Genomic DNA, 25,216 nt, shown 5'->3' with positions numbered 1-25,216 from the left:
CTGCTTTCTTTGGCGCAGAGAGCCTCTTGATGTATTATGCAGTGAAATTGAATCAGTGGATGTTTTGCTTCCTTAGCAAAGAAATGAATGAATCCTGATGTTGTCCCCATCGCTAGTAACTGAAACTACTTTTTCTGGACTTATGTCTAGTGATGAAAAAGCCTCCATCACAGCATTGTGGATATCTATCCCTTGTGTTCTTCCAGGCAAAGACAGCAGTTTTACCAGCTCTTCTCTCATGATGTCACCAGTAGCATAACGCAAAATGAGCGCTAGTCTTGCATGGTTAGTAATATCTGTACTTTCATCCAAGCACATGGAGTAGAAGGGTGCTTTTTGTAAGTCGCAAGTAAGCTGTTGACTAACATCAGCAGCCATTCACAGAACCCTATCTTTTGCAGTATTTCTGCTTAGCGGCATCTCAGAGATGCGCTGCACAATTTTATTCTTGTTTTGGAAATCATGGAAGAGTGAATTACTCCCAGCCAAAATTGCCTTTTTGATAAAATCTCCATCAGAGAGGGGCTTACCATGTTTTGCCATGCACAGTGAAATTTGAAAGCTGGCAACTGTAAGATGATTAGTTTTTGAAAGATAGTTGCTAAAACTAAGAGACTGGGAGTGATATTTCTTTAATTTTCCTACAAGGAACTCTTTTCTTTGAGCTAAACCAAGTTCAGCAACACTGTTATGGTTGGTCTCAAAGTGACGTTTGACACTTGATGTGCGAGACACAACACTTTCATTACACATAATACACAATACTTTCCCACTGCGTTCAATCACTCCATATGTACTCTGTCCAGGCCTCTTGGAATGGTCTTCCACTATCTGTTTTTGCTTTTTTTGCTGTACTCATTTTCTTTGTTCAAGACTTCAAGTCTACAAAAAGATAAAATTTGTATAATAAAAAAAATCTAATGAAGTGCTGTATACAAATCCGTCCCCATAAAAAAATGTGATTGGGGAATTTTACTAATTGTAGACATCCGTTTAGGTCTAAAAATATACTGTCCGGGTGAAAACCGGACTTGTGCAACCTGAGTGTATGGGAAAAGGACTTTTATTTTTCATTATTGGAGCCTTTGTTATTTTATTATGATGTTTACAAAAGCACTGTGAAGGGCCACATATACACTTTACTGTTTTTTGCTATATTGAGTTTTCCATAAGGTACAGCGCAGAGGATTAGTGTGTTGGTTGTTCACAGAGAGCCCAGCCCTCCTCAGCTTACTGAACTTTTCTATGCAATCATCATAAGCAGCTTTTTTATTTCCTCGAATTTAGCATGTTCCCCATGGAAGATACAGAGGTTTTTACAGAAGAGCACATTATTAGACACATTAACTTCCCCCCATATCCTCACCTCTCTAGCATGGGAGCACTAGGAACTGTTCCTGATTACAGATGTCACATGTGGAGTCACACTACAGCCTCACTGAGTTCCTGTGACAGACTCAGTGTGAAGCTTCTCTTCCTCCCCCCACTTCCCCCTCACACACTGCCTGGCTCATAGGATACTAAGGGGAAGACAGGCAGGCTAAACATCCACTCACAGGACTGCAGCCAGCACAGGAGGATGGGCCGCGGCCCACCGGGACAATGCCCGGTCCTCCCAATGGCCAGTCCGGCCCTGTTGCCAGGTGAGCTGCAAAGCAGACACCGGCACACTCGCCTCCCGCCGCGCCGCATATCTTAATTGCAGACTAGAGAGTTACGCGGGGACAGAAATCCCACCCGTCCCCACCCGTCCCCGCCAAAGTCTCACCCGTCCCCACCTGTCCCCGTGAGGAATCCCACCCGTCCCCGCGAGAAATGTCCTCCGTCCACGCCCGTCCCCGTGAGGAATCCCCTCCATCCCCGCCCGTCCCTACAAACTTCAGAAATAGTTATTTCATTTAATTATGCTACTGAATTAAAGGCTCTGGTAGAAACCCATTTACAAATAAGCAAAAAGACTTTATTAATTTGGAAATATTAATTGGGAAGAATACACACTTTGTAAATGGGTTTCTACCAGAGCCTCTTTTGTTTATAAATTTTTATCAACAAACTAATATACTACTTTATCCTGAAGCAAAAAAAAAAGAAATAGAATTCTTTTCCTACCTTTGTTGCCTGGTTTCTGCTTTCCTCATGTTCTCATTCAGTTCCTTCCATCCACTGTCTCTCTTCCTTCTGCGTCTTCCATTTGCTCTGTTACTGTGCCTCTCCCTTTCTCCCCCCTTCCAAATTGGTCTGGCACCCATCTTCTTCCCTCCGCTCCCCCATAGTCTGGCATCTCTGTCTTCTTCCCTGCCAGCGTCTTCTCCCCACTCTCTCTTCCCCATTTCCTTTCAGCGTCCTTCTCCTTCCCCATGTCCTGTCAGCATCCTTCTCCCCCCCTCTGTCTTCCCCATGGCCTTTCAGCATCCTTCTCCACCCCCCCTGTCTTCCCCATGGCCTTTCAGCGTCCTTCTCCACCCCACCCCCCATCTTCCCCATGTCCTTTCAGCGTCCTTCTCCACCCCTTTGTCTTCCCCATGTGCTTTCAGCGTCCTTCTCCCCCCCCGTCTTCCCCATGTCCTGTCAGCGTCCTTCTCCCCCTTCTGTCTTCCACAAATGCTTTCAGTGTCCTTCCCCCCACCCCGTCTTCCCCATGGCCTTTCAGCGTCCTTCTTTACCCCTTTGTCTTCCCCATGTGCTGTAAGAAGGTAATTTAGATTCGCGGTTAAGGGCAGAGAGGTTTGTCGGACCAGGGCTGTTGTCGGTCGGTCGGGTTAGCTCCACAAAAGTAAGGGGACCTGGCCGGCTGTGCTGCACACAGGGCAGGGCGGACCACCCCCCTCCCTTGGTAGCCACTCGAGCCGCGAGGCTACTCCTCCTTACCTACCCTGCCTGCAGCACAGAGCCGAACAGAAGTCTTCCCAACGTCAGCGCAGACGTCGGAGGGAGGGCTTTGTTTACCGACGTCAGCGCTGACGTCGGGAAGACTTTCGTTCGGCTCTGTGCTGCAAGCAGAGCAGGTAGGGAGAAAAGCCGCACGACTTAATACATCCAGCCCCGCAGGAACCCCGCGACCCTCGGAGGCGTCCCCACGGGATCCCCGCGACCCGTGCAGCTCTCTATTGCGGACCTTCCCGCGTGCCAGCTGCAAGGCCTTCGCGTGCCACAGGTTCGCCATCGCTGGTCTAGACAATCTTGTGCAAGCATGTGGATTAAAGGATATATGGCGGATTCTTCATTTTATTGCTCATGAATTTTTTTTCTGCTCACATGTTCATAAATCATTTTCAAGAATTGATTACATTTTTGTGTCTGATCATCTAATTCTTAAACCCTACCTTACTTATGTATAACACACCAAAATTACCTGGACAAAGGCTAATGCCAAAGCAAACTAATCTCAATAGCACTCTATTAGAGACTATGGATCACAAATGCTCACAGCTAGTAGCCACTTGAACTTGTCTGGCTTGCTAGCCTAAATGCGAGCTATCATCGGTCCAAAGGGTCTCTTATTGAGAGCTACTTAATTTCTAATTTTTTTGTCTTGTATTTCTCAAATATAAATAAATAAATAAATGCCTAAGGGCTTTACACAACTAGCATGAAAGTATATGAGCCCTTATCTGGGCCATAGTATTTGTGTAAAGTACTTAGCCAGGTGTGATTGGCTACCTGGCCTCAAAACCAGCAACAGAAGATCTCTGTTTCGTTCTCACACTGTAAAGAGAGCTTCTTCAGGGCTTGGATGGTATGCGTTTACAAATACTACAAATATAAAAAAGAATGAAAGTATAAATTATACATACTCAAATTCCTTAATATACAACCTAATCTAAATTAAGACAAGCTTGTTCTAGCCGTTTAAGAAGACTCTAGGTGATCGCTAAGGGATTTTAAAGAAATCGCAGCAGGATTTCTTAATACCTGCCCGGTTCACTTAATAAGTTTTAAATTTAATTTGGAATTGAAATTGAAATTGAAGTCTGGTTACATACACTTTCACAAACTCTACTTGGTAGCATCTTGAACTAAATTAAATGGTTTGGACCAAGGCTTATTTGGAGCTTAACTTCGATTCTGGCAGCAAGCTCATCAGTCCCACTCTAAATTTCAGGGACTTCTCTGTTACATCCCACTTGTTCAGGAATAGAGTGAAATTTTACAGGAAGGAAAGATTATGTTCTTACCTTTGTAGGGCGTACCAAGGGTGGGGTGGGGGCAGTCCGCCCCGGGTGTACATCATAGGGGGATGCACAGGCAGCCGGATCCAGAACCTCTTGCCCTACACTGCCATGAGACCTGCACCTTAGCGCAGCTGCTGGTCCACCCCCACCGACGTACTTGATCTGGAGCAGAGTCAGCAGCCATGAGGAGGTACAGCAAGGTCCCGCAATGGCCAGGTGAGAAAGACATGGTAGAGGCAGTGTGGTGCTCTGCTGAGATAAATGGGGATTTTCCATTTTTTTGTGGTGAGAATGGTTGGAAAGGGGCTCGCAGATATGGGGAGACAGTAAGGCATTCGGCGGTGGTGGGAGCCTGACTGCAAGCGCACTCGCCGATATGGGCGCTTGAATGTTTGCTCTTTTCGTTCATTCCTGCCTTCCCGACCTAGGATAAGCGCAGGTTTGGGCATGTTCCTTCAGGGAGTGAGTACTGCGAAGAAGAGCTGGTTCAGAAGGATTGCATTTTTTTTCCCCTTCATTTCTGAAGTTGTGCACATTTGTTTTCTGCAATAAGACACCTTGCTTGGCGGGCTCTATGTGCAGTGGTACGCTTGGGTTTCGGGCCTATTCCATCCGGGAGTGAGTGCTTCGATGAAGAGTATGTTCCAAAAGGATTTATTTTTTTCACCTGCATTTCTGAAGTTGGGGGAGTGGGGTTAGTAATTATCTATTTCTGATTATGGGGTTTTCTTGTGCACTGTTGAGGATTTTGTCTTTGGTTTTTATTGCTATGGTTTTCAGCTTGTACGACTTTTTTTCTCCTTTATTGTATGTATCTCTTCTTCACGGTTTTATATCCTTTTCTCTGTGTCCTTGGAGGCCCTCCTTAGGTTTTTTTGTTTTCTAATTTATATATCCTTTTCCCATTGAATGTATAAGGCTGATTAGGCTAGGCAGCGTGCCGTGATATATTTAAATATTATAAGCCTGGTTTTTATCAACCCTTTTCTTCCTGTTTATGGTTTGTCGTTTCCAGTTCAAGAACTAGAAGTTTGTTTTGCAAAATAAACACGTATTAAGGATTTTTGTAACTGCATTATTAAAATGGTGCGTGGTCTTCGTCATAAGGCATATGGGGCAGACTTAAAGATCTCAATCTGTATACTTTGGAGGAAAGGCAGGAGATGGAAGATATGATAGAAACATTTAAATACCTACGTGGCGTAAATAGCATGAGTCGAATCTCTTTCATTTGAAAGGAAGCTCTGGAATGAGAAGACATAGGACAGGGGTGGGCAAACTTTTTGACTTGTGGGCACAATGGGTTCTTAAATTTGACAGAGGGGCCAGACCCATCCCATCCCCTTGAGCTTAGTCCCCATCCCTGTCCGGTCCCCGCAAACCATCTGATCCCATCCACACAAGGTTCGAAGCACTGATAAAAGAAAACATCGATGAACATTTTGAAAGAAACGAACTTCTTGTAACCAGCCAACATGGTTTCTGCAAGGGGAGATCGTGCCTAACGAACTTATTGCACTTCTTCGAAGGGATTAACAAACGGATGGACAAAGGAGACCCCATAGATATCATATATCTAGATTTCCAAAAAGCCTTTGACATGGTGCCTCATGAACGTCTACTCCGGAAACTGAAGAACCATGGGGTGGAAGGAGATGTACATAGATGGATCAGAAACTGGTTGGCGGTTAGGAAACAGAGGGTAGGAGTGAAGGGCCACTACTCGAACTGGAGGAGGGTCACGAGTGGTGTCCCACAGGGCTCAGTGCTCGGGCCGCTGCTACTTAATATATTCATAAATGATCTAGAAACAGGGACGAAGTGTGAGATAATAAAATTTGCAGACGACACCAAACTATTTAGTGGAGCTCGGACTAAAGAGGACTGCGAAGAATTGCAAAGGGACTTGAACAAACTAGGGTAATGGGCGATGAGATGGCAGATGAAGTTCAACGTTGAGAAATGTAAAGTATTACATGTGGGAAGCAGAAACTCGAGGTACAGCTATACGATGGGAGGAATATTATTGAATTAGAGTACCCAAGAATGGGACTTGGGGGTAATGGTGGACATGACTATGAAGCCGACGGCACTGTGCGCAGCGGCCGCTAAGAAAGCAAATAGAATGCTAGGTATAATCAAGAAGGGTATTACAACCAGGATGAAAGAAGTTATCTTGCCGTTGTATCAGGCGATGGTGCGCCCGCATCTGGAATACTGCGTCCAATATTCTCTGCCGTACCTTAAGAAGGATACGGCGTTACTCGAGAGGGTTCAGTGGAGAGCGACACATCTGATAAAAGGTTTGGAAAACCTTTCATACACTGAGAGATTGGAGAAGCTGGGTCTCTTTTCCCTGGAGAAGAGGAGACTTAGATGGGATATGATAGAGATTTACAAGATCATGAAGGGCATAGAGATAGTGAAGAGGGACAGATTCTTCAAACTTTCGAAAAATAAAAGAACAAGAGGGCATTCGGAAAAGTTGAAAGGGGACAGATTCAAAACGAATGCTAGGAAGTTTTTCTTTACCCAACGTGTGGTGGACACCTGGAATGCGCTTCCAGAGGACATAATGGGGCAGAGTACTGGGGTTTAAGAAAGGTTTGAACAATTCCCTGCTGGAAAAGGGGGTAGAGGGGTATAGATAGAGGATTACTGCACAGGTCCTGGACCTGTTGGGCCGCCGCGTAAGCGGACTGCTGGGCACGATGGACCTCAGGTCTGACCCAGCGGAGGCATTGCTTATGTTCTTAAATTATAAAAAGAAACAATATTCTGAACAATTGTCATTTTATAAATCAAAGTTCTGGCTGCTGAACTAGAGAAAGAGATATTCTGCTGGCAGGGCTTTGTTTATAAATGTTCAAAACACTTTCCTACATTCAAATCTGCAGGAGTAATCAGGCTTTTTGTCCCTCCTGCAGGAGCCAGCGAACTGGTAGTAACAGGCTGTGGAGGAGTATGAAAAGGCAGCTGGAGCAAAATGATATCCTCAGGACTTACGGGTCCTCTTTGCACTGACGCACTAGCAAAGACACCTCCAGATCCTCCTTGTAAAAGAACTCCAAACTGCATTAACGATGTCAGGCCAGCCAGGAGGGTAATCAGTAGGGCAACCTTTACTTTTCTCTTTTGCCCATAATTGCACAGAAACAATGCACGAAGCAAAAAGAACAAGCAAGGGATCACAGAGCAGCCTCCTTGCATCATACAGCTTTGGCCATCTTAAGCCTCTTTGCGCCAGTTCTTAAAGTGAAAATCATATATATTCTTTTAATTTGAAACAAAAGTATATTCAGTCACTTTTTTGTGCAGGTAGAATTTTGTTGGAATCACAACTACGCTTATTTATGTTCATGTTTATTAGATTCTTGATATACCGCCTTTCTGTGGTATAACCAAAGAAGTTTGCATATTATATACAGATACTTTCTCTATCCTGTTGGACTCACAATCTAAGGTTTGTACCTGTGGCAATGGAGAGATAAGTGACTTGCCCAGGGTCACAAGGAACCAGTTCCCACCAGGTTGCAAACATCTGCACTTCTCAATACAGCTAAAGGTATGTAAGGTGATAGTGCCAAATAACTATTAACTGTATTAAGGGAGGGCACCTCAGAAGGCACATTAATACAGGTAAAATGCTTTGAAAGTGTCCAACCCTATAATGATTTTGTTATTGTTACTTTCTGTAACACACGTCACAGGAAGATGAGCAGTACTGTTTCATTTGCAGATGTAAACTTATGTGTGTATATTTTCATCTCTTTTTTTAGTTTGTAAGTCACATCACATTATTCTTTTACAGGAAAGAGAATGTACATCGACATGTGCTCAGGTTGTTGATTCACCTGCATCACAAAGTTACACCTACCAAATTAGAAGCACTACAGAAAGCTTTGGAACCTACCAAGATGGTGAGAGGCTGAGCTTTTTTCAGTGAGCAGTGATGGAGTATTTTAGATTTGCTGTCCATAACAAGTTCATTTTTAGAATTTCATGTATATATTTAGATTAAACTTTTGCCTTTTCAGTAGTACTTCAAGGTGAGTTATGTTCAGATAAAGGAGGCATTTCTCAGTCTCTGGAGGACCTGCAATTTTGAAATTACTAATATAAACCAATGCCATTAGTGCACATAGGATCTGGATAATAACTACATGCATTAATGATATGGACGGATAAGTGACTTGCCCAGGATCACAAGGAGCATCGGTGGGATATGCATGCATGTTTACTGATTCTCAACTTTCAACTATGTCACTCCATTACTATCACAGTAATGCATAGTATTGCTTACGAGTTCTTGCCCCATGGTTTCATATCTGTTAATCAGAAACAGATGTAGTAAAATGTTGGCAAATCTTCCCTTCACAGAAAATAACCTTTTTTTCCCCCACAGAAAATAACTTTTTTTCCCCCACCGGGGGAGGCGGGGCAGGAGGAATCACATTCATCTATAGCACTCCTTCTGTGTGAAACTCTTCAGCTCAGAGAAATCTATTTTGAGATCTTTGAGCAGGTGTGCGGGGTTCTCTTGTTACCTCCATGACATCTCTCTCTCAATCTTTTATCATCTGCTGCCAAGCTATGTGTTGACTTACATCCCACCAAATCATCACGTCAGAGTTCTAAGTGGGTTATAGTCAGTAGATAGCTTTGCAAAACTCATATAAATATAAAAATTGAGCTGGACCTGTTACATCATTGACCATTTTTACATACATCAAATATATACATACAAAAACTGGATTAAACTTGTATCATCTTGACTTACAAAGACTGGATTAGATCTGTATCATCTTGACAATTATTACAACTTTCTGTGAGTTGACTGATACCAGTTCTTAGTGCATCAATCACTGTTAGAGAATCGGCCAACAGCGATTGAGTCGCTATCTCTAGTGCATCTAACCCTAGGTCCTTACCTGGATAATCTTCTTTCTGTTAATCCTCTCAGGAGTCCATAGGGCCCACCCATGGTGTATTCTGTATTGCCTGCTTTTCTGCCTCAGATGTTTCTAGATTCGCAGGCCTGAAGCTGTTCTCCTGTCAGTCAGATGCCTGTGTGTGAAGAAATCTTGTATATATGTGTATTCTTCAGCCTCTGGCTCCCTTATTGTTAGTGCTAGTTGCACTCAGCAGGTTGGTTCTTTAAGGTTATTTTATACACATTCCTGTTCATTGTTCTAATTCTTGGGGCTCAGTTGCTTTGGGATGTAACTGAAAGGGGCATTGAGCTCCACTTCCATATGGGAGGTGCTCAAAACTGTAAAGCACAGTTACTTACCTTAACAGGTGTTATCCAGGGACAGCAGGCAGCTATTCTCAACATATGGGTGACGTCATCCACAGAGCCCGGATGCGTACAGCTTCGCAAGCTGATATGCTTGTAGAACTTAGAAAGTTTGCGACTGCCGCACCGTGCATGCTCGAGTGCCTTCCCGCCCACGCAAGGGTGCGCGTCTCCTGTTCAGATAGCTTTCAGAGAAGCCAACCAGCGGAGGTGGATGGGTTGTGAGAATAGCTGCTTGCTGTCTCTGGATAACACCTGTTACAGTAAATAACTGTGCTTTATCCCAGGAAAAGCAGGCAGCTTATTCTCAACATATAGGTGACCTCCAGACTAACCAGAATGGGATGGTGGAATCTAGAAACATTGGCAATTCAGGAGAATAAATTTTGTAATACTGCCTGGCCAAAATGGCCATCCCATCTGGAAAAAGTATCCAGACAATAATGAGAGGTGAAAGTATGAACCGAGGACCAAGTGACAGCTTTACAGATTTCCTCAATAGGAGTAGATCTAAGGAAAGCTACTGATGCCATAATGGCTCTGACTTTATGGGCTGTGACTCGACTTTGCAGATGCAGATGCAGTCCAGCCTGAGCATAGCAGAAAGAGATGCAAACCGCTAACCAGTTGGAGATGGTGTGCTTGGAAATTTGATGTCCCAACCTGTTTGGATCGAAGGAGACAAAAAGTTGAGGTGAAGATCTATGTGGTTGAGTGCGTTGCAAGTAGAAAGCCAAAGCACGCTTACAGTTAATAGTATGAAGAGCTGTTTCTCCAGGATGAGAATGAGGCTTTGGAAAACCACTGGCTGTACAATATACTTCCCCCTCCCTATTCGTGGTTTCGGGGTTCGCAGTTTCGATTATCCGCGATTTCTTTTGGAGGGGAGATAAAAAGCATAGTTTAGAACCTTCCCACCTCCCTACAGGATTTAAAATGTCTAGTAGTGCTATAGAAATACCTGTTAGTAGTAGTAGTAGCAAAATGTCATTTATATATTTAAGTGCCTCATTCAGAATATGACATCTCAAAGTAATTCAGATATAATTCAGCAGTTCACAGATTACTCCTTACCTTGTGGTCTAGCAGGCTTTCAGGGCAGGAGCGATCTTCCTACACTCCTGCCCCATGTAGATCGCCAATAGGAAATGGCTGCCGTGAGCTCCCGTCATAGTCTCGAGAGACTATGGGGAACTCACGGCAGTCATTTCCTATTGGTGATCTGCACGGGGCAGGAGTGTAGGAAGTTCGCTCCTACCCTGAAAGCCCGCTAGACCACCAGGTAAGGCCAGGATGCCGGGGGGAAGGCGGGAGGGAGGCGGGGGTGGGTCAGAGCCGGACGAGAAGTCATTTGCAGTTTTTCACACTTCGCCATCTGGTTCTGCCCCTATCCCCTGCGAATACTGAGGGAGAAGTGTAGATTGGTTGAGATGAAATTCTGAAACCATTTTAGGTAAGAATTTAAGATGAGTATGGAGGACCGCCTTGTCATGATGGAATACTGTGAAAGGTGGGTCCTCTTCTAAAGCTTGTAGCTCGCTGACCCTGCAAGCAGATGTAAGAGCAATGAGAAAAACCACTTTCCAAGTGAGATATTTAAGATGAGCTGAATCCATTGGTTCAAAAGGAGGTTTCATCAATTGAGCAAGAACAACATTGAGATCCTAAACCACTGGAGGAGGTTTGAGAGGTGGTTTGACATTGAAAAGTCCTTTCATAAATCTGGAAACCACGGGATGAGCTGAAAGGGGTTTCCCTTCAATAGGCTGATGAGAAGCAGCAATTGCACTGATGTGGATTTGATTGCACTGATGTGGATTGTGATAAGTGGAATAGATAATCCAAAACTGAAGACAAGGAAGTAGATTGAGGCTCCTTGTGATGAATGGTGCATCATGCAGAAAACCTAGTCTATTTCTGATTGTAGCATTATCCTAGTGGTAGGCTTTCTAGAAGCCTCTAAAATGTCCTGTACAGATTGAGAAAACTGTAAAGTGGCAGTTAAGTTGAGAGGTACCAAGCTGTCAGGTGTAGAGACTACAGGTTGGGATGAAGCAGAGACCCTTGACTCTGTGTAAGCAGAGAGGGAAATACTGGTAGAAGCAGAGGCTCCCTGGTGCCGAGTTGAAGGGAGAACCAAGGTTGCCTGGGCCACCGAGGAGTGATCAGAATCATGGTGGCATGCTCCCATTTGAGTTTTACAAGAGTCTTGAGAATCAGAGGAAATGGAGGGAATGCATAGAGAAACTAATTCGTCCATTCCAGAAGGAAAGCATCTACCTCGAGGCGATGAGGAATGTACATCCTGGAGCAGAACTGAGGCAGTTTGTGGTTGTGGGAAGATGCAAAGAGATCTATCTGAGGAATTCCCCACTAAGAAAAAAATGTGATGGAGAGGCGAGGAATTGAGTATCCATTCGTGAGGTTGGAGAAGACGACTCAATTTGTCCACCAGACAGTTTTTCTCTTCTTGAATGTAGACTGCTTTCATGAAGGTGTTGTGATGGATTGCCCAGTGCCACACCTTTTGAGCATCCTGACAAAGAGGAAGAGATCCTGTTCCTCCCTGCTTGTTGATATAATACATGGCTACTTGGTTGTCTGAATGAAGACTACCTGGTCGTGAAGAAGATGTTGAAAAGTTTTGAGAGCATTGAAGATTGCTCTGAGTTCCAAAAGATTGATATGACACTGACAATCCATGCTGGACCGATGGCCTTGAGTACGGAGACTGTCAAGATGAGCCCCCCAAGTGTAGGTCGAGGAATCTGTCATTAGGACCTGAAGGGGGGACGTCTGAAACAGTAAACCTATGGACAGATTGGAAGAGAGCATCCACCAGTGGAGAGACTGTCTCAATGAAGAAGTTACTGTAATGTGTTGAGAGAGTGGGTCACAAGCCTGCACCCACTGAGCTGCCAGGATCCACTGAGGAATTCTGAGGTGAAGTCTGGCAAAAGGAGTCATGTGAACTGTCGAGGCCATGTAACTTAGGAGAACCATCATGTGTCTTGCTGAAATTGTAGTCAAGGAAGACACCTTGTGGCAGAGACGAATGAGAGCATCCTGACGTTGAGGAAGGAATGCTTTGAGTCGGACAGTGTTCAGAACAGCTCTGATGAACTGTAAATTCTTACAGGGCTTTAGCTTGGATTTGGGAACGTTGATTTCAAACCCCAAACTTCGTAGAACCCCATTGTCCGTTTGGTCGCTACAATAACCCCTTGAGATGTTTAATCCTTGATGTCGTCCATGTACTGGAATACCTGGAGGCCATGGTTCCGCTGCTGCCACTACCACTAGGCACTTGGTGAACACTCTTGGAGATGAAGCCAGGCCGAAGGGCAGCACTCTGTACTGAAAATGCAGATTACCCACCCGAAATCTGAGGAACTGTCGAGAGGCTGGATGAATGGGAATGTGAGTATAAGCCTCTTTGAGATCTAAAGAACATAACCAATTGTTCTGATCCAGAAGGGGGTATAATGATACTAGAGACAGCATGCGAAATTTCTCCCTGACAAGAAATTTGTTGAGAGTTCTGAGATCCAAAATGGGTCGCAGATCGCCCATCTTCTTCGGAACTAGGAAGTAACGGGAGTAAAACCCCTGGCTCTGCTGTTCCAGCGGAACCTCCTCAATGGCACGGAGATGAAGCAGAGTTTGAAGGGCGGTTTGGGATGGATTGGAAGAATACTCTCTTGGAGGCAGATCTGGTGGAACCTGGATGAAATGAAGAGGGTATCCTTCCCTGATGATGGACAGCACCCAGAGGTCTGATGTAATGATCTCCCATTGTTGGTAAAAATGATGGAGATGACCTCCAATAGGAAGGTGAGAGGACAGAGGTGAACGATGGAGGTTATACTCTGTAGTAGCTGGTCAGAAATGCTGAGAGGCCTTAGGTGCAGCAGAAGTCTGAGGTTTCTGCTGCCTCTGTTGCTGTTGGGGTTTCTTAGGAGATGCCCTGGTATAAGGAGCTGGTCTCTGTGGGAAACGCTGCTGATAAAATGGTACAGGCCTGAAACCCTTAGAGGTGGAAGGCTTAGGCTTAGGACGAATGCTGGAAGCAAATGACTTCTCATGTTCAGACAACTTCTTAGTGGCTTCCTCGATGGAGTCATCAAACAAGTCAATGCCCTGGCAAGGAATGTTAGCCATGCGACCTTGTAGATTAGGGTCCATGTCGACAGTGTGAAGCCAGGCAAGCCGGCGCATGGCCACTGAGAAAGCGGTGACCCTCGAGGAAAGCTCAAATGCATCATAGGAAGATTGAAGGAGATGCATGCGGAGTTGCAATTCTGAAAAGCTGTAAGATGGTGTTGAGGAACATACTTTAAATATGCAGGCAATGTGTCAACTAAATGCTTGAAGTAGGAGATGAATATAAAATTGTAATTCAAAACCCTGGTTGCCATCAGAGAATTCTGATATAAACGGCGTCCAAACTTGTCCATGGTCCTGCCTTTTCTTCCAAGCGGGACAGTGGCATAAACCTTGGAAGGATTGTTCCTTTTCAAAGAGGACTCCATGAGACGGGATTGATGTGATAATTGAGATTTCTCGAAGCCCTTGCAATGGATCATTCTATAACGGGATTCCAGCTTGCTCGGAACAGCAGGAATGGAATAAGGTGTTTCAAGGTGCCTCTTGAAAGTTTGAGAAAGGAGTCTGTTAATGGGTATTTTGAGAGACTCCACAGGAGGTTGAGCCATACCCATCTCCTCTAAATACTCAGTAATGTATTTGGAATCAGAGCCCAAAATAATCTTGAGCTCCTTACTCATTTGACGTAGAAAAGTCAAGAAGGAGATCTGTTCCAAGGTAGGTTGACCTTGAGAGGTAGGTGACCTCAAAGAGCAGAGAACGAGTACTCACACCTGAAGCCTGAATAAGCAGGGATAGATGACTCACTGGGAGAAGAATCCCTCAATGGAGGAAGCTGCTGAAGAAGCATGTCTCCAAGTCAGAGTCATTCTTCCTCTTCTTCCTCGGAGACTGCTCCCCCCAAAAAAGTTCCAGACCCTCCAGTCTCGGAGTCACGTTTGGAGGCAATGATCCAGATCATTTTGGTCAGTTGGGCAATATCCTTGACAAATTCCTGCGGCCTTGACTCTGCTTTCTGCAGTCCAACCTGAGCACTCAGCAGTTCCGCCTGGCGTCGAGTCCTTGGCTGGGCATTAAGCTGAATCCACTCAGTCTATACAAGGAGTCGAGTCCTTGGGAGTGCCTCGAGAGGATTCCACACACTGTATGCAAGGAGTCGATTCTTTGCGAGTGTCTCATCTGGAGCATGAGCACGCTAATCAAAGAGCTGAGTCCTTGTCAGTGCCTCGAGATGCCTCGACACCAGGACTTCAATCTCTTGTGGTATCTTGATCTCCAGCCCTCGTTTCTCGCATAAGGCATCGCCCTTCCTGAGGCATTGGGCAAAGACTCCTCGACAGCGAGACCTGCCTGTTTTGAGGTAGAATTCTCCACACCAGTCGAGGCATCCATCGAGGCACCTGATATGAGAGAGGCAGCGAGGCAAGTGTCTCGTCAGGAGAAGACTTAGCAGATTTGCTCGAGGACAAGGAGGCCCTGAATGAAGCAAGCTTTATCAAAGGCGAAGCCAAGGTCGAGGCAGAAGACGGATCCCTCTTGAGAGGCTTGACTGGATGTGAGGTTGAGGTTGAGACTGGGGGAAGAGGATCCATACCGCCAAAAAGCTTCTTCACCTGAACTCGACGACACTTGCGAGCTCGAGGTTGAAGGGTAGCACAGCGAGCACAAAACTCCGGACGATGATCAGGTCCGAGACACTGAATACTCCACCTATGTGGATCAGTGAGGGAGATCATGCACTGGCCTGAACATAGGCGGGAAGATGGCCTCAGTAAAATCAAACCCCGGTGACTGGGGCCGCAAAGCAGGCCCCGCTGTGACAAAGGAATAAAATTAAAGAATTTTGGGTTGTTTTTTAACAATAAAGAAAAACGTGCAAGAAACACAGTGACCCTGTTATTAAAACAAAAAAGCACAAGCCGCGGTGAGAGAAGGCATGAAGTAGAACTGAGTCTAGCGCAGAGCATCGAATACACAACTTTATCCTAGGACAAGCAGGTAGTATATTCTCTACATGTGGGTGACGTCACCAATGGAGCCCCCAGCGGATGTTTTCTGCTCGAAGACCTTCAGGCTTGCGATTGGCCCGCGCATGCACGCGTGCCCCTCCCACCCTGGCTAGAGTATGCGTCTCTTCAGTGTGTCCTCAGTTCAATGTTTTCCGTGGAGCTAGAAGCACTGCTCCCTTACTTCGCGCGTTCTCTTTGTCCCTCTTGCACCGCGGCTTATTTGGTTTGTTTCCTTTGAGTCGCTGTGCCCGCATCTTTTATTTTCTTTATTTTCATTTTTTTTCCGTTCGTATAATTTTGACCAGGTACCTGGTCTTCCTCTGGCCACCTGGCCTCGTGGGGCCGCGGCTGTCTTTTTTCTTATGTCCAGGCCTCGTTGCGGCTTTAAAAACTGCATTAAGTGCAACCGGGTTATCTCCATCACCGATCCTCATCGTTGGTGTGTGGAGTGCCTGGGTGCAAAGCACCGCGCTGAGTCGTGTCCCCGTTGTGCAACCTTGCAATCGCGGGCTCTTCGTTCGGGGGGTGGCCAAGATTCTCCAACTCTTTGGCCCCATGGATCCTGCGAGACAGGCCTCGAGTTCAGCCTCGGCGCCCTCGGTCTCGAAGTCCTCAGCCTCAAAATACCCGGCCTCGGCCCCTCCTGCTACTCCAGCCTCGGGTAAGTCTCCACTTTCCTCCTCAGGTGTGCCGACAAAGAAGCCTTCCTCGGAGTCTCATGTTAGCGCCGCTTCGTCGGCATCTTCAAGACATCACTCTAAGCGTGCCTCCTCACGTAGGAAATACTCTTCTTCGAGGTCACCCCCGAAGGAGTGCACTGCTGCACCTCCAACCCACCTACCTTTGGTCTCAGTGCCTATGATCGAGGACATGCTTAAAGCTATTATTACCACACAGTTTTCCACGGTGGTAAGCCAACTAATCCCGACCTCGACGCCTTTGACCTCGGTCTCGACTCAGTCGCGGTCTGACCAGCCTGAGCATCCTCTCGTCTCTCGAGGCCTTCCTCGTAAGACCCGTCGGGTTCCCTCGAGCGAGTCTTCCTCCCCTGACGGGGATCCAGGCTGGGGGCCACATTTTCCCCTGCTACTGCAGCGAGGCTCGCCTCTTCTGAAAAAGCCCTTGTTTTCTCCGCCCTGTCGGGGCAGGTTGACCTCGAGACCCTCTCGACACACACTTGTCCTCGAATTAGACTGTAGTGTCTGTTCCCCTTCGAGGTGCTTACCGGCTTTTCAAGGGCCTCTTTCGAAGCCGGATGGGGAATTTTCTATACCCCATCTTCTCCGAGGCTTCCCCAGCGGTTTCCTCGGACTCCGGGGTCTTCCCCGGTCCATTTGGCACGGGGCCGTTCTTCGACGCCCCCTACACGCCTTAGTCGAACCTCTTCGGTCTCCCGTTTGCGGGACTCTGAGGCCCAGGCTTACTATTCCAGGGAGGTTTTTCCCTCATTCTCGGCTGCACCCCGATCTCGGATGGAGTCTCTCCCGGAGGATGAGTCTTCTTTTCGGACCTCCTCCTTTTCTCGTTTCATCTCTGACATGGGCAGAGTTCTGAACCTAGATCTTCAATCCGACTCCCGCTTTACTCAGGAATACCTGGCGGAATTGGAAGTTGCCAACACGCCTCGTGAGGTGCTTCGCCTCCCATTACATCAGGTTCTCCGGCAGACATTTCTCCGGAACCTGGACGGCTATTCCCTCTAAGATGGAGTCTCGTTACCGGACTGTCCCAGTAAAAGGGTTTGAGGGTGCTCAGCTTTCCCACCAGTCCTTGGTGGTTGAGTTTTCCTTGAAGAAATTGAACCCTTCGAGGGTTTATGCTTCTGTCCCTCCGGGCAGGGAGGGCCGCATGATAGACAAATTTGGTCATCATCTTTATCAGAATTCGATGATGGCGAACCGTGTCCTTAATTACAACTTTTTCACTTCCTACCTCCGGTTCTGTGTCAATGTCCTCCGCTCGTTCCGGGAGGTCGTTCCAGAGCCTCCCAACTCTGCCTGTATATGTTCCAGGCTTCTTACGACACCTTTGAATTGTCCTCGAGAGTTACAGCCTTTGCCATCGCCATGCGTTGCCTCGCTTGGCTCCGGATTGTGGACATGGATCCGAATCTGCTGGATCGCCTTGCCAATCCTTGTCATGAGCTCTTGGATGATTCCATCGAAGCTGCCACTAAGCGCCTCTCAGACCACGAGCAGTCCTTCGCGTCTCTGGTGAAGCTTAAACCGAAGGCTCCTCCGGCTCGCCAATATAAAATTCCTCCCCGGAGGTACCCGCAAAAATCCACTCCTGCTGTCACAAGGCCTCCTGCTAAACAGCAGCAGCCCTGTCTACCTAAGACTCAGCCGCCGGCCCCGGCGAAAACCGGGCTGTCCTTTTGACAATTCCAGTCCGAGCCTTCAGGCTTCCTTTCTGAAGCCTTCCCCCTTCCCCACTGGGGGTCGTCCCACTATTTCTATGCCTAGTAGGAGAGTCTTACCACCGACAGTTGGGTGCTGTCTATCATTCGGGAGGGATACTCCCTCCACTTCAGTCGCATACCCCCGGACATGCCTCCGAGAGAGTTTCCTTCTGCTCAATCTCAGCTCCCTCTCTTTCTGCAGGAAGCTCGGGCCCTGCTTTGCCTTCGGGCGGTTGAGAAGGTTCCCCCCGGATCAGTGGAACTCCGATTTTTATTCCCGGTACTTTCTGGTACCCAAGAAGACGGGGGATCTACGTCCGATCCTGGACCAACGTGCTCTGAACAAGTTTCTGGTCTGGGAATGATTCAGAATGCTCACCCTTCCCACATTGTGTCCCCTGTTGGACGAGGGGGACTAGCTGTGCTAACTGGACCTCAAGGAGGCGTACACGCACATTCCGATACACCCGGCGTCTCGCTGGTATTTGAGATTCTGGATGGGGTATCTCCATCTCCAGTATTGTGTTCTTCCCTTCGGCCTAGCGGCCTCTCCAAGGGTTTTCACAAAATGTCTGGTTGTGGTAGCTGTGGCCCTGCAGGTGTTTCCCTACCTTGACGACTGGTTAAGCAAAGCGTCCTCTCGCGACGAAGCCCTGCGAGCAACGAATCAGACAATTGTGCTCCTTCAGAGTCTCGGCTTCAAGGTGAACTTTCCCAAGTCTCACCTCTGCCCATCTCAGTCTCTCGAGTTCATCGGAGCGGTCCTGGACATGTTTTGTCTCCGCTCCTTCTTACCTCGGCCTCGTCAGGAGGCCCTTATCCGTTTGTGTCAAATGGTGACCTATCTGCCTGCGGCGCCCACTCGACTCATGATGGTCCTCCTAGGTCACATGGCCTCCACGGTTCATGCGACTCCTTTTGCCAGATTTCACGTACGTATTCCTCAATGGACTCTGGCATCCCAATGGAACCAGGATCGAGATCCTCTCTCTTGACACATTGTCGTGACTTCTTTGTTGAAGAGGTCTCTCCGTTGGTGGATGCTCTCTTCCAATCTTTCCAGAGGTTTTCTGTTTCAGGCTCCTCCTTCTCAACTGGTCCTCATGATGGACTCGTCGACCTATGCTTGGGAGACTCATCTGGACGGTCTGCGCACCCAGGGTCTTTGGTCCCGTACCGACCGCCTTTGTCACATCAATCTTCTGTAGCTTTGAGCGATTTTCCTCGCTCTGAAGGCCTTTTATCACCTGCTTCGCAACCGGGTGGTGCTGGTTCACACGGACAACCAGATCACCATGTATTATATCAACAAACAGGGGGGCATGGGGTCCAGGTCCCTGTGCCTTGAGGCGGTGTGGCTCTGGGATTGGGCCATCCGCCGCAACATATTCATTCGAGCTGTCTACATTCAGGGCCAGCGGAACTGTCTGGCGGACAGATTGAGTCGTCTGCTGCAGCCTCACGAGTCAATCACAAGTTGCCCCGCTTCTGCTCCAGAGTTTACATCCCTCTCAGGATCGAGGCGGATGCCTTCCTTCTGGATTGGACAGACGAGTTCCTGTATGTGTTCCCTCCATTTCCTCTGATTCTCAAGACTCTCGTCACTCTCAAGTCCACGAGGGCCACCATGATTCTAATAGCTCCTCGGTGGCCCCGACAGCCGTGGTTCTCCCTTCTGTTGCAACTCAGTTCTGTTGAAACTCAGTTCCTCTACCTATTTTTCCTTCTCTGCTTACACAGAGTCGGGGTTCTCTGCTTCATCCCAACCTCCAGTCTCTGCACTTAACAGTTTGGTTCCTCGAGACTTAATGCCCTCGTTCCAGTTCTCCCAGTCTGTGCTGGATGTTCTGGAGGTGTCTCGGAAGGAGTCCACTCGCCACTGTTACCATCAGAAGTGGACCTGTTTTTCTTCCTGGTGTGCTACTCGACAGCTGGAGCCTCTCTCTGCCTCCTTGTCTGCTGTCCTGGATTATCTGTTGCGCTTGTCTGGCACTGGGCTCAAGTCCTCTTCGGTTCGAGTCCACCTTAGTGCCATTGCGGCTTTTCATCAGCCGATTGACGGGAAGCCTCTCTCTGTTCATCCTATGGTTTCCCGCTTCATGAAAGGTCTTTTCCACGTTCATCCGCCCCTTAAACCTCCTCCGGTGGTTTGGGATTTTAACGTGGTCCTTGCTCAATTGATGAAACCTCCGTTTGAGCCGCTAGCGTGAGCTCACTTGAAATATCTTACTTGGAAAGTTGTGTTTCTTATTGCTCTCACTTCTGCCCATCGGGTCAGTGAGCTTCAAGCCTTGATGGCGGACCCACCTTTCACTGTCTTCCATCATGTTAAGGTGGTTCTCCATGCACATCCTAAGTTCTTGCCTAAGGTTGTTTCTGAGTTTCACATCAACCAATCCATTGTTCTTCCTGTGTTTTTTCCGAAGCCCCATTCTCACCCTGGAGAAGTGGCCCTGCATTTCCTTGATTGTGAGCGTGCGCTGGCCTTTTACTTGAAGCGCACCGCTCCTCATCGTTCTGCTCCCCAACTGTTCCTCTCTTTCGATCCCAATCGCTTGGGTCGCTCTGTTTCTAAGCGGACCATTTGTAACTGGTTGGCCACTTGTATCTCTTTCTGTTACGTTTAGGCTGGTCTCTCTCTGACGGGTCGAATCACAGGCCGCAAGGTCCGAGCAATGGCGTCGTCTATTGCTTTCCTCTGCTCGACTCCCATTGAGGAAATCTGTACGGCTGCCACTTGGTCCTCGGTTCATACATTCACCTCGCATTACTGTCTGGATGCTTTCTCCAGGCGTGATGGCCATTTCGGCCAATCTATTTTGCAAAATCTTTTCTCCTAAACTTGCCAACTCTCTCTCCATCCCCTTTTTAGTTAGCTTGAAGGTCTCCCACGTGTAGAGAATATGCTGCTTGCTTGTCCTGGGATAAAGCACAGTTATTTACCGTAACAGGTGTTATCCAGGGACAGCAGGCAGATATTCTCACAATCCACCCACCTCCCCTTGCTTCTTTGCTTGCTATCTGAACTGAGGACACGCTGAGGAGACGCATGCCCTAGGCAGGGCGGGAGGGGCACAGGCGCATGCGCGGGCCAATCGCAAGCCTGAAGGTCTTCGAGCAAGTCTGCTTGTGAAAATGTCCGCTAGGGGGCTCCGTCGATGACGTCACCCACATGTAGAGAATATCTGCCTGCTGCCTGCCCTGGATAACACCTGTTACGGTAAGTAACTGTGCTTTTCGGCTCTGCGGAAAACTGAGGAGACACGAGCCCTTGCATGGGCAGGAAGGCACTCGCGCAAGTTCTGCAAGCAAATCAGCTTGCAAAGCTGTCCACATCCGGGCTCCATGGATGACATCACCCGTATGTTGAGAATAGGCTGCCTGCTTGTCGTGGGATAAATACTGTATTCACACTTCTGCAAGTCTATTTAATGGGGATGGATTGATCACCATATGTACAGACTCCAGAGAGGATTAACAGAAAGAAGATTATTTAGGTAAGAACCTAATCTTTCATTCTGCTTTCCACATACACTCCAATTTAGAGAATGACATGGGGAAAAAATTTGTCCCCATCCCTACGAGCTCGATCCCCGCCCTCATGAGCTCAGTCCCCGTTTCCACCCTGTCCCAGCAAACCATCTGGTACCATCCGCACAAGCCTCGAATAATTTTATACTGAACTTATTTTATTAAAGTATAAAAAGTAATAATATTCTGTACAATTGACATTTTATAAATCAAAGTTCTGGCTGCCGAACTAGAGGAAGAGATCTTCTACTGGCAGGGCTTTGTTTATAAATGTTTATCAACACAACGTAATATACGACTTTATCCTAAAGCAAAAAAAAGAAAAGAAATAGAACATTTTTTTCTACCTTTATTGTCTGGTTTCTGCTTTCCTCATCTTCTCGTCATTGTATTCCTTCCATCCCCTGTCTGCCTTCTCTCTGCCTCTTTCATATGGAATCTACTCTATTTCTATGCTTCTACCAGAAACTGTGCCTTTCCCTGCCATCTTTCCCTCCCCCCAATTGATCTGGCACCCATCTTCTTCCCTCCGCTACCCCCATAGTCTAGCATCTCTGTCTTCTTCCCTTCCATCTTTCCTTTCCTCCCACAGGTGGTTTTTAGCATCTTTCTCCTCCTTTCCTCCCCTCGGATCTGGTATCTGTCTCCCCAGTCCAACATGTGCTCTTTTTTCTCTATTCCTTCCTTCCATCCAGTATGTGCTCCCCTTTCTTTCTCCTCCCCACTTCCCTTCAGCATCTGTTCCACTCTCTCCCCTCCCCACTTGCCTTCAGCGTCTTCTCCCCTCTCTCTCCTACCCACTAACATGCAGCCTCTGCTCCTCCCTCCTCTCCTCATCTCTCTCCACTTATTCCTTCCAGCGTGTTCCACGGGGCGGTGAATTGCCTGTCCCCGTATCCGTGGCAACCAGTTTTTTCCTCTCTGTTTCGGCGGGTTACCTGCGTTTAACAATCAATGTGTCATTCTCTACTCCATTTTTTATCAGACCTAATAGCTGTAACTTTGTACATGTCCTTTTGGAAAGATGAAAATAATCTTGGTCACATGAGGAGGATAATCTGTGATTTGCTAATGTAATAGCAATAATAACCAAAGTAAAAGTTTACCAACATGATGCCCTAGGAGGCTGCTTACCTCCCAATTTACCTGTTTCATGAGTGATAATGGTTTTTGTATTCTCATTTTACAGAGCAGCGAGACTGTGAAAGATCTTTACAACCAGTTCAATGAGAAACTGCAGCAGCGCAAGCCAAGTCCAGTGGCTCCAATACCTGAACCTCCATCTATGGACCTGCCTCTTCATACTGTTCCTGCCCCTGCTCCTTCTGTGCCCTGAGACTTCCCTTTAGCACTGTACCAGTCCACTCTTCTTCCCCCAGCCCTGCTGTAAGACTTCAGTACACTATTTGTGTATCTGTTGTGTTCAGAGACTTTTCTAGTCTCTCCTTTCAAAAAGCATTCCATATTTCGGATCTATAACTTAGAATAGTTAGTCTCCTGCAGATATGAATCTCACCATTCTCAGACCACGGTGCACTGAGTGATAGGCAGGTCCACTGACAGGGATTTTATCCTCAGTTCCAGGAGATGGTTTGTCTGGAGCAATTCGTATATACTGTATATAAAATCTCTGTATATAGATATGTATATGTAGACAAATTTTAACCTTTCAGGAAATAGTATGTTTGTTAGGTTTGGTTTTTTTTAAAACATCTGTGAAAGACAATTACCTTTTTAAAATGGCATTTGGCAGATGAGTGTGAGTGGAGAAAGATGGAGTGTAACCAGAGATTTCCCCCTATTTTCTTTATAGACTATTAACATATTGCTGATAGAAATACAATCAAAGCGCCTCCTTAAAATAGTGAATAATTGCCTTATTCTACTTGGAGCTACCCTGGGGTGCCTGTGGATAGAGAACGCAACAGTTTGACAGTAGCACTGTACAAGAGAACTTTTGGGCAGAAAGTGGTTCACTTGGCCTCTCTGCCTCAAGCTTTCTTCCTCTGCCAGCTTCATTTGGCCTGGATTTCACATAGAAGGGGCAGTCTTTCTATAACTGATAGGGATAGGATAGTCTGTTCCTGAGAAGCATTTGGAGAGTAACCATCAAAAAGAACAGATATTATGATTTGTGTGTATTGCCGTGATTCTATAAGAAACCTTAAACTTTATTTTTCTAAATGTATTCATGGAGAGAGATTACTAAAAAAAAGAAAAACCTTATTGTTTTCTAAAATAATTTTGGTTCCCATGCTGTGGAATAGTGGTTTTATATAAATAGAAGGGATCAAGTTGGATGAAGTATTCCTTTTTTTGTGTAAAGTGTATTTTTTTATCATGTGCAAATAAAAGCATACTTTATTGGTTATTTAAAAAAAAAAAAACCAAACACAGTAGTTACTTTTTGGAAATATAGCTTGAGAGAATTTAAAAAGTCATTTGAATTGGGTGGTCTCAAGTTAGAGCCTGCTGATATTGGTTGATGGAGTGCCAGCATTGCACCAACAGAAGTATGTGTGCAGGTGTTTTATCTGTTGGAGTCCTTAACTCTATATACAAGTGTGATATCTTAGCCCTTAGAGGAAGGCCCAGAGCTGTTGTCAGCCATAACCTCTTCAGCTGACCTCTTCAGTCTCTCCTCTTCTTAAAAAAGCCCATTGGTTACCTACACACACAGAATCTTGTTTAGAACTCTCTTACTAGCGTTCAAAGTTCAACTCAATCATTCTCCCATGTTCATTGACAGGCTTTTAATCCCTTATGAATCCTCAAGGTCACTGAGATCCTCTAACCAACATGTCTTGAGTATTCCCTCAATTAGACAGCTATTCTATGATATAATATGAAAAACTATTTACTCAGTAGTTGTGCCTACACTTTGGAACGCCCTTCCCCTTACACTACGACAAGAAACTAATTTAAACAATTTCAAAACAAATCGATAATGGGGGAAAAAGAGAGAAAAATGTGAAGTCGTCTGTTCCTGATATTCCCTCTCCCTTGTCGTTTTTTCCTATGCCCTATCTTTTTAATTTTGATATTGTACCCTTACCCTCATCCCTTTTGTTTTTGTCCTATCTGTCAGTATTGGTTGTTCATCTTTCCCCCAGGTTTTTAATTAATTTTTAAGATTGTAAAGTTGTAAACCACTTTGGTATGTAAAAGCGGTATATCAAGTCTGAATATACTTGAAACTAGAGTTCATCTTGTCTGGCAGAGCACAGAGTACAAGAACCAAAGCATTGCAAGGAGGGATAATATATATGCTTACTTTAGATCAGTGTGTCTCAAACTGTGTGCCATGGCACAATGGTGTGCCCCAAAGAAATTCTGAGTGTGCCACAAGAGATTCCAGAATTTTACTTTATTTTTAAATATTCCCTTTTTAAGTATACACTAGAATAGATAGCAAAATCCAAAACGAAAACTGCAGACCATGTACAGGATACAGGCACTGTTTATTGCAACTTTAGTAAAAAAGTAAATATACAACCTTATTACCAACCAAGGGACCCGACACAGTCCGTGTTTCAGACAACACGCCTTCTTCAAGGGCCCATGGTGGATAAGGTATTGGAACAAACAGCAATAAAACGCAACAAACTAATCAAGTGCCTCTGTGAGTCCGATGCTTAATGCAAAGTGTGTCGCAAACGCGATAGAAAAAAAAAGACATGTTTCGCACTCCCATGCT

At 46.2% G+C, this 25,216-nt stretch overlaps 1 protein-coding gene across 1 annotated transcript in view; it reads left to right on the top strand.

Moving 5' to 3' along the window:
* The window catches only part of NELFB (negative elongation factor complex member B), a 139,623-nt gene extending 115,889 nt beyond the window's left edge, over positions 1–23,734 (top strand). The window contains exons 12-13 of the mRNA XM_033961919.1: positions 7,984–8,092; positions 22,709–23,734. Coding sequence (XP_033817810.1) covers positions 7,984–8,092; positions 22,709–22,855 — 256 coding nt within the window. The 3' untranslated portion in view covers positions 22,856–23,734. The remainder of the gene's footprint in view (positions 1–7,983; positions 8,093–22,708) is intronic.
* The last annotated feature ends 1,482 nt before the right edge of the window (positions 23,735–25,216 follow it).

This window comes from Geotrypetes seraphini, chromosome 10, assembly GCF_902459505.1.
Source record: "Geotrypetes seraphini chromosome 10, aGeoSer1.1, whole genome shotgun sequence".
Classification (NCBI taxonomy): Eukaryota; Metazoa; Chordata; class Amphibia; order Gymnophiona; family Dermophiidae; genus Geotrypetes; species Geotrypetes seraphini.
The sequence above is the reverse complement of the archived record's forward strand: the minus strand, read 5'-3'. Positions and strand labels throughout refer to the sequence as shown.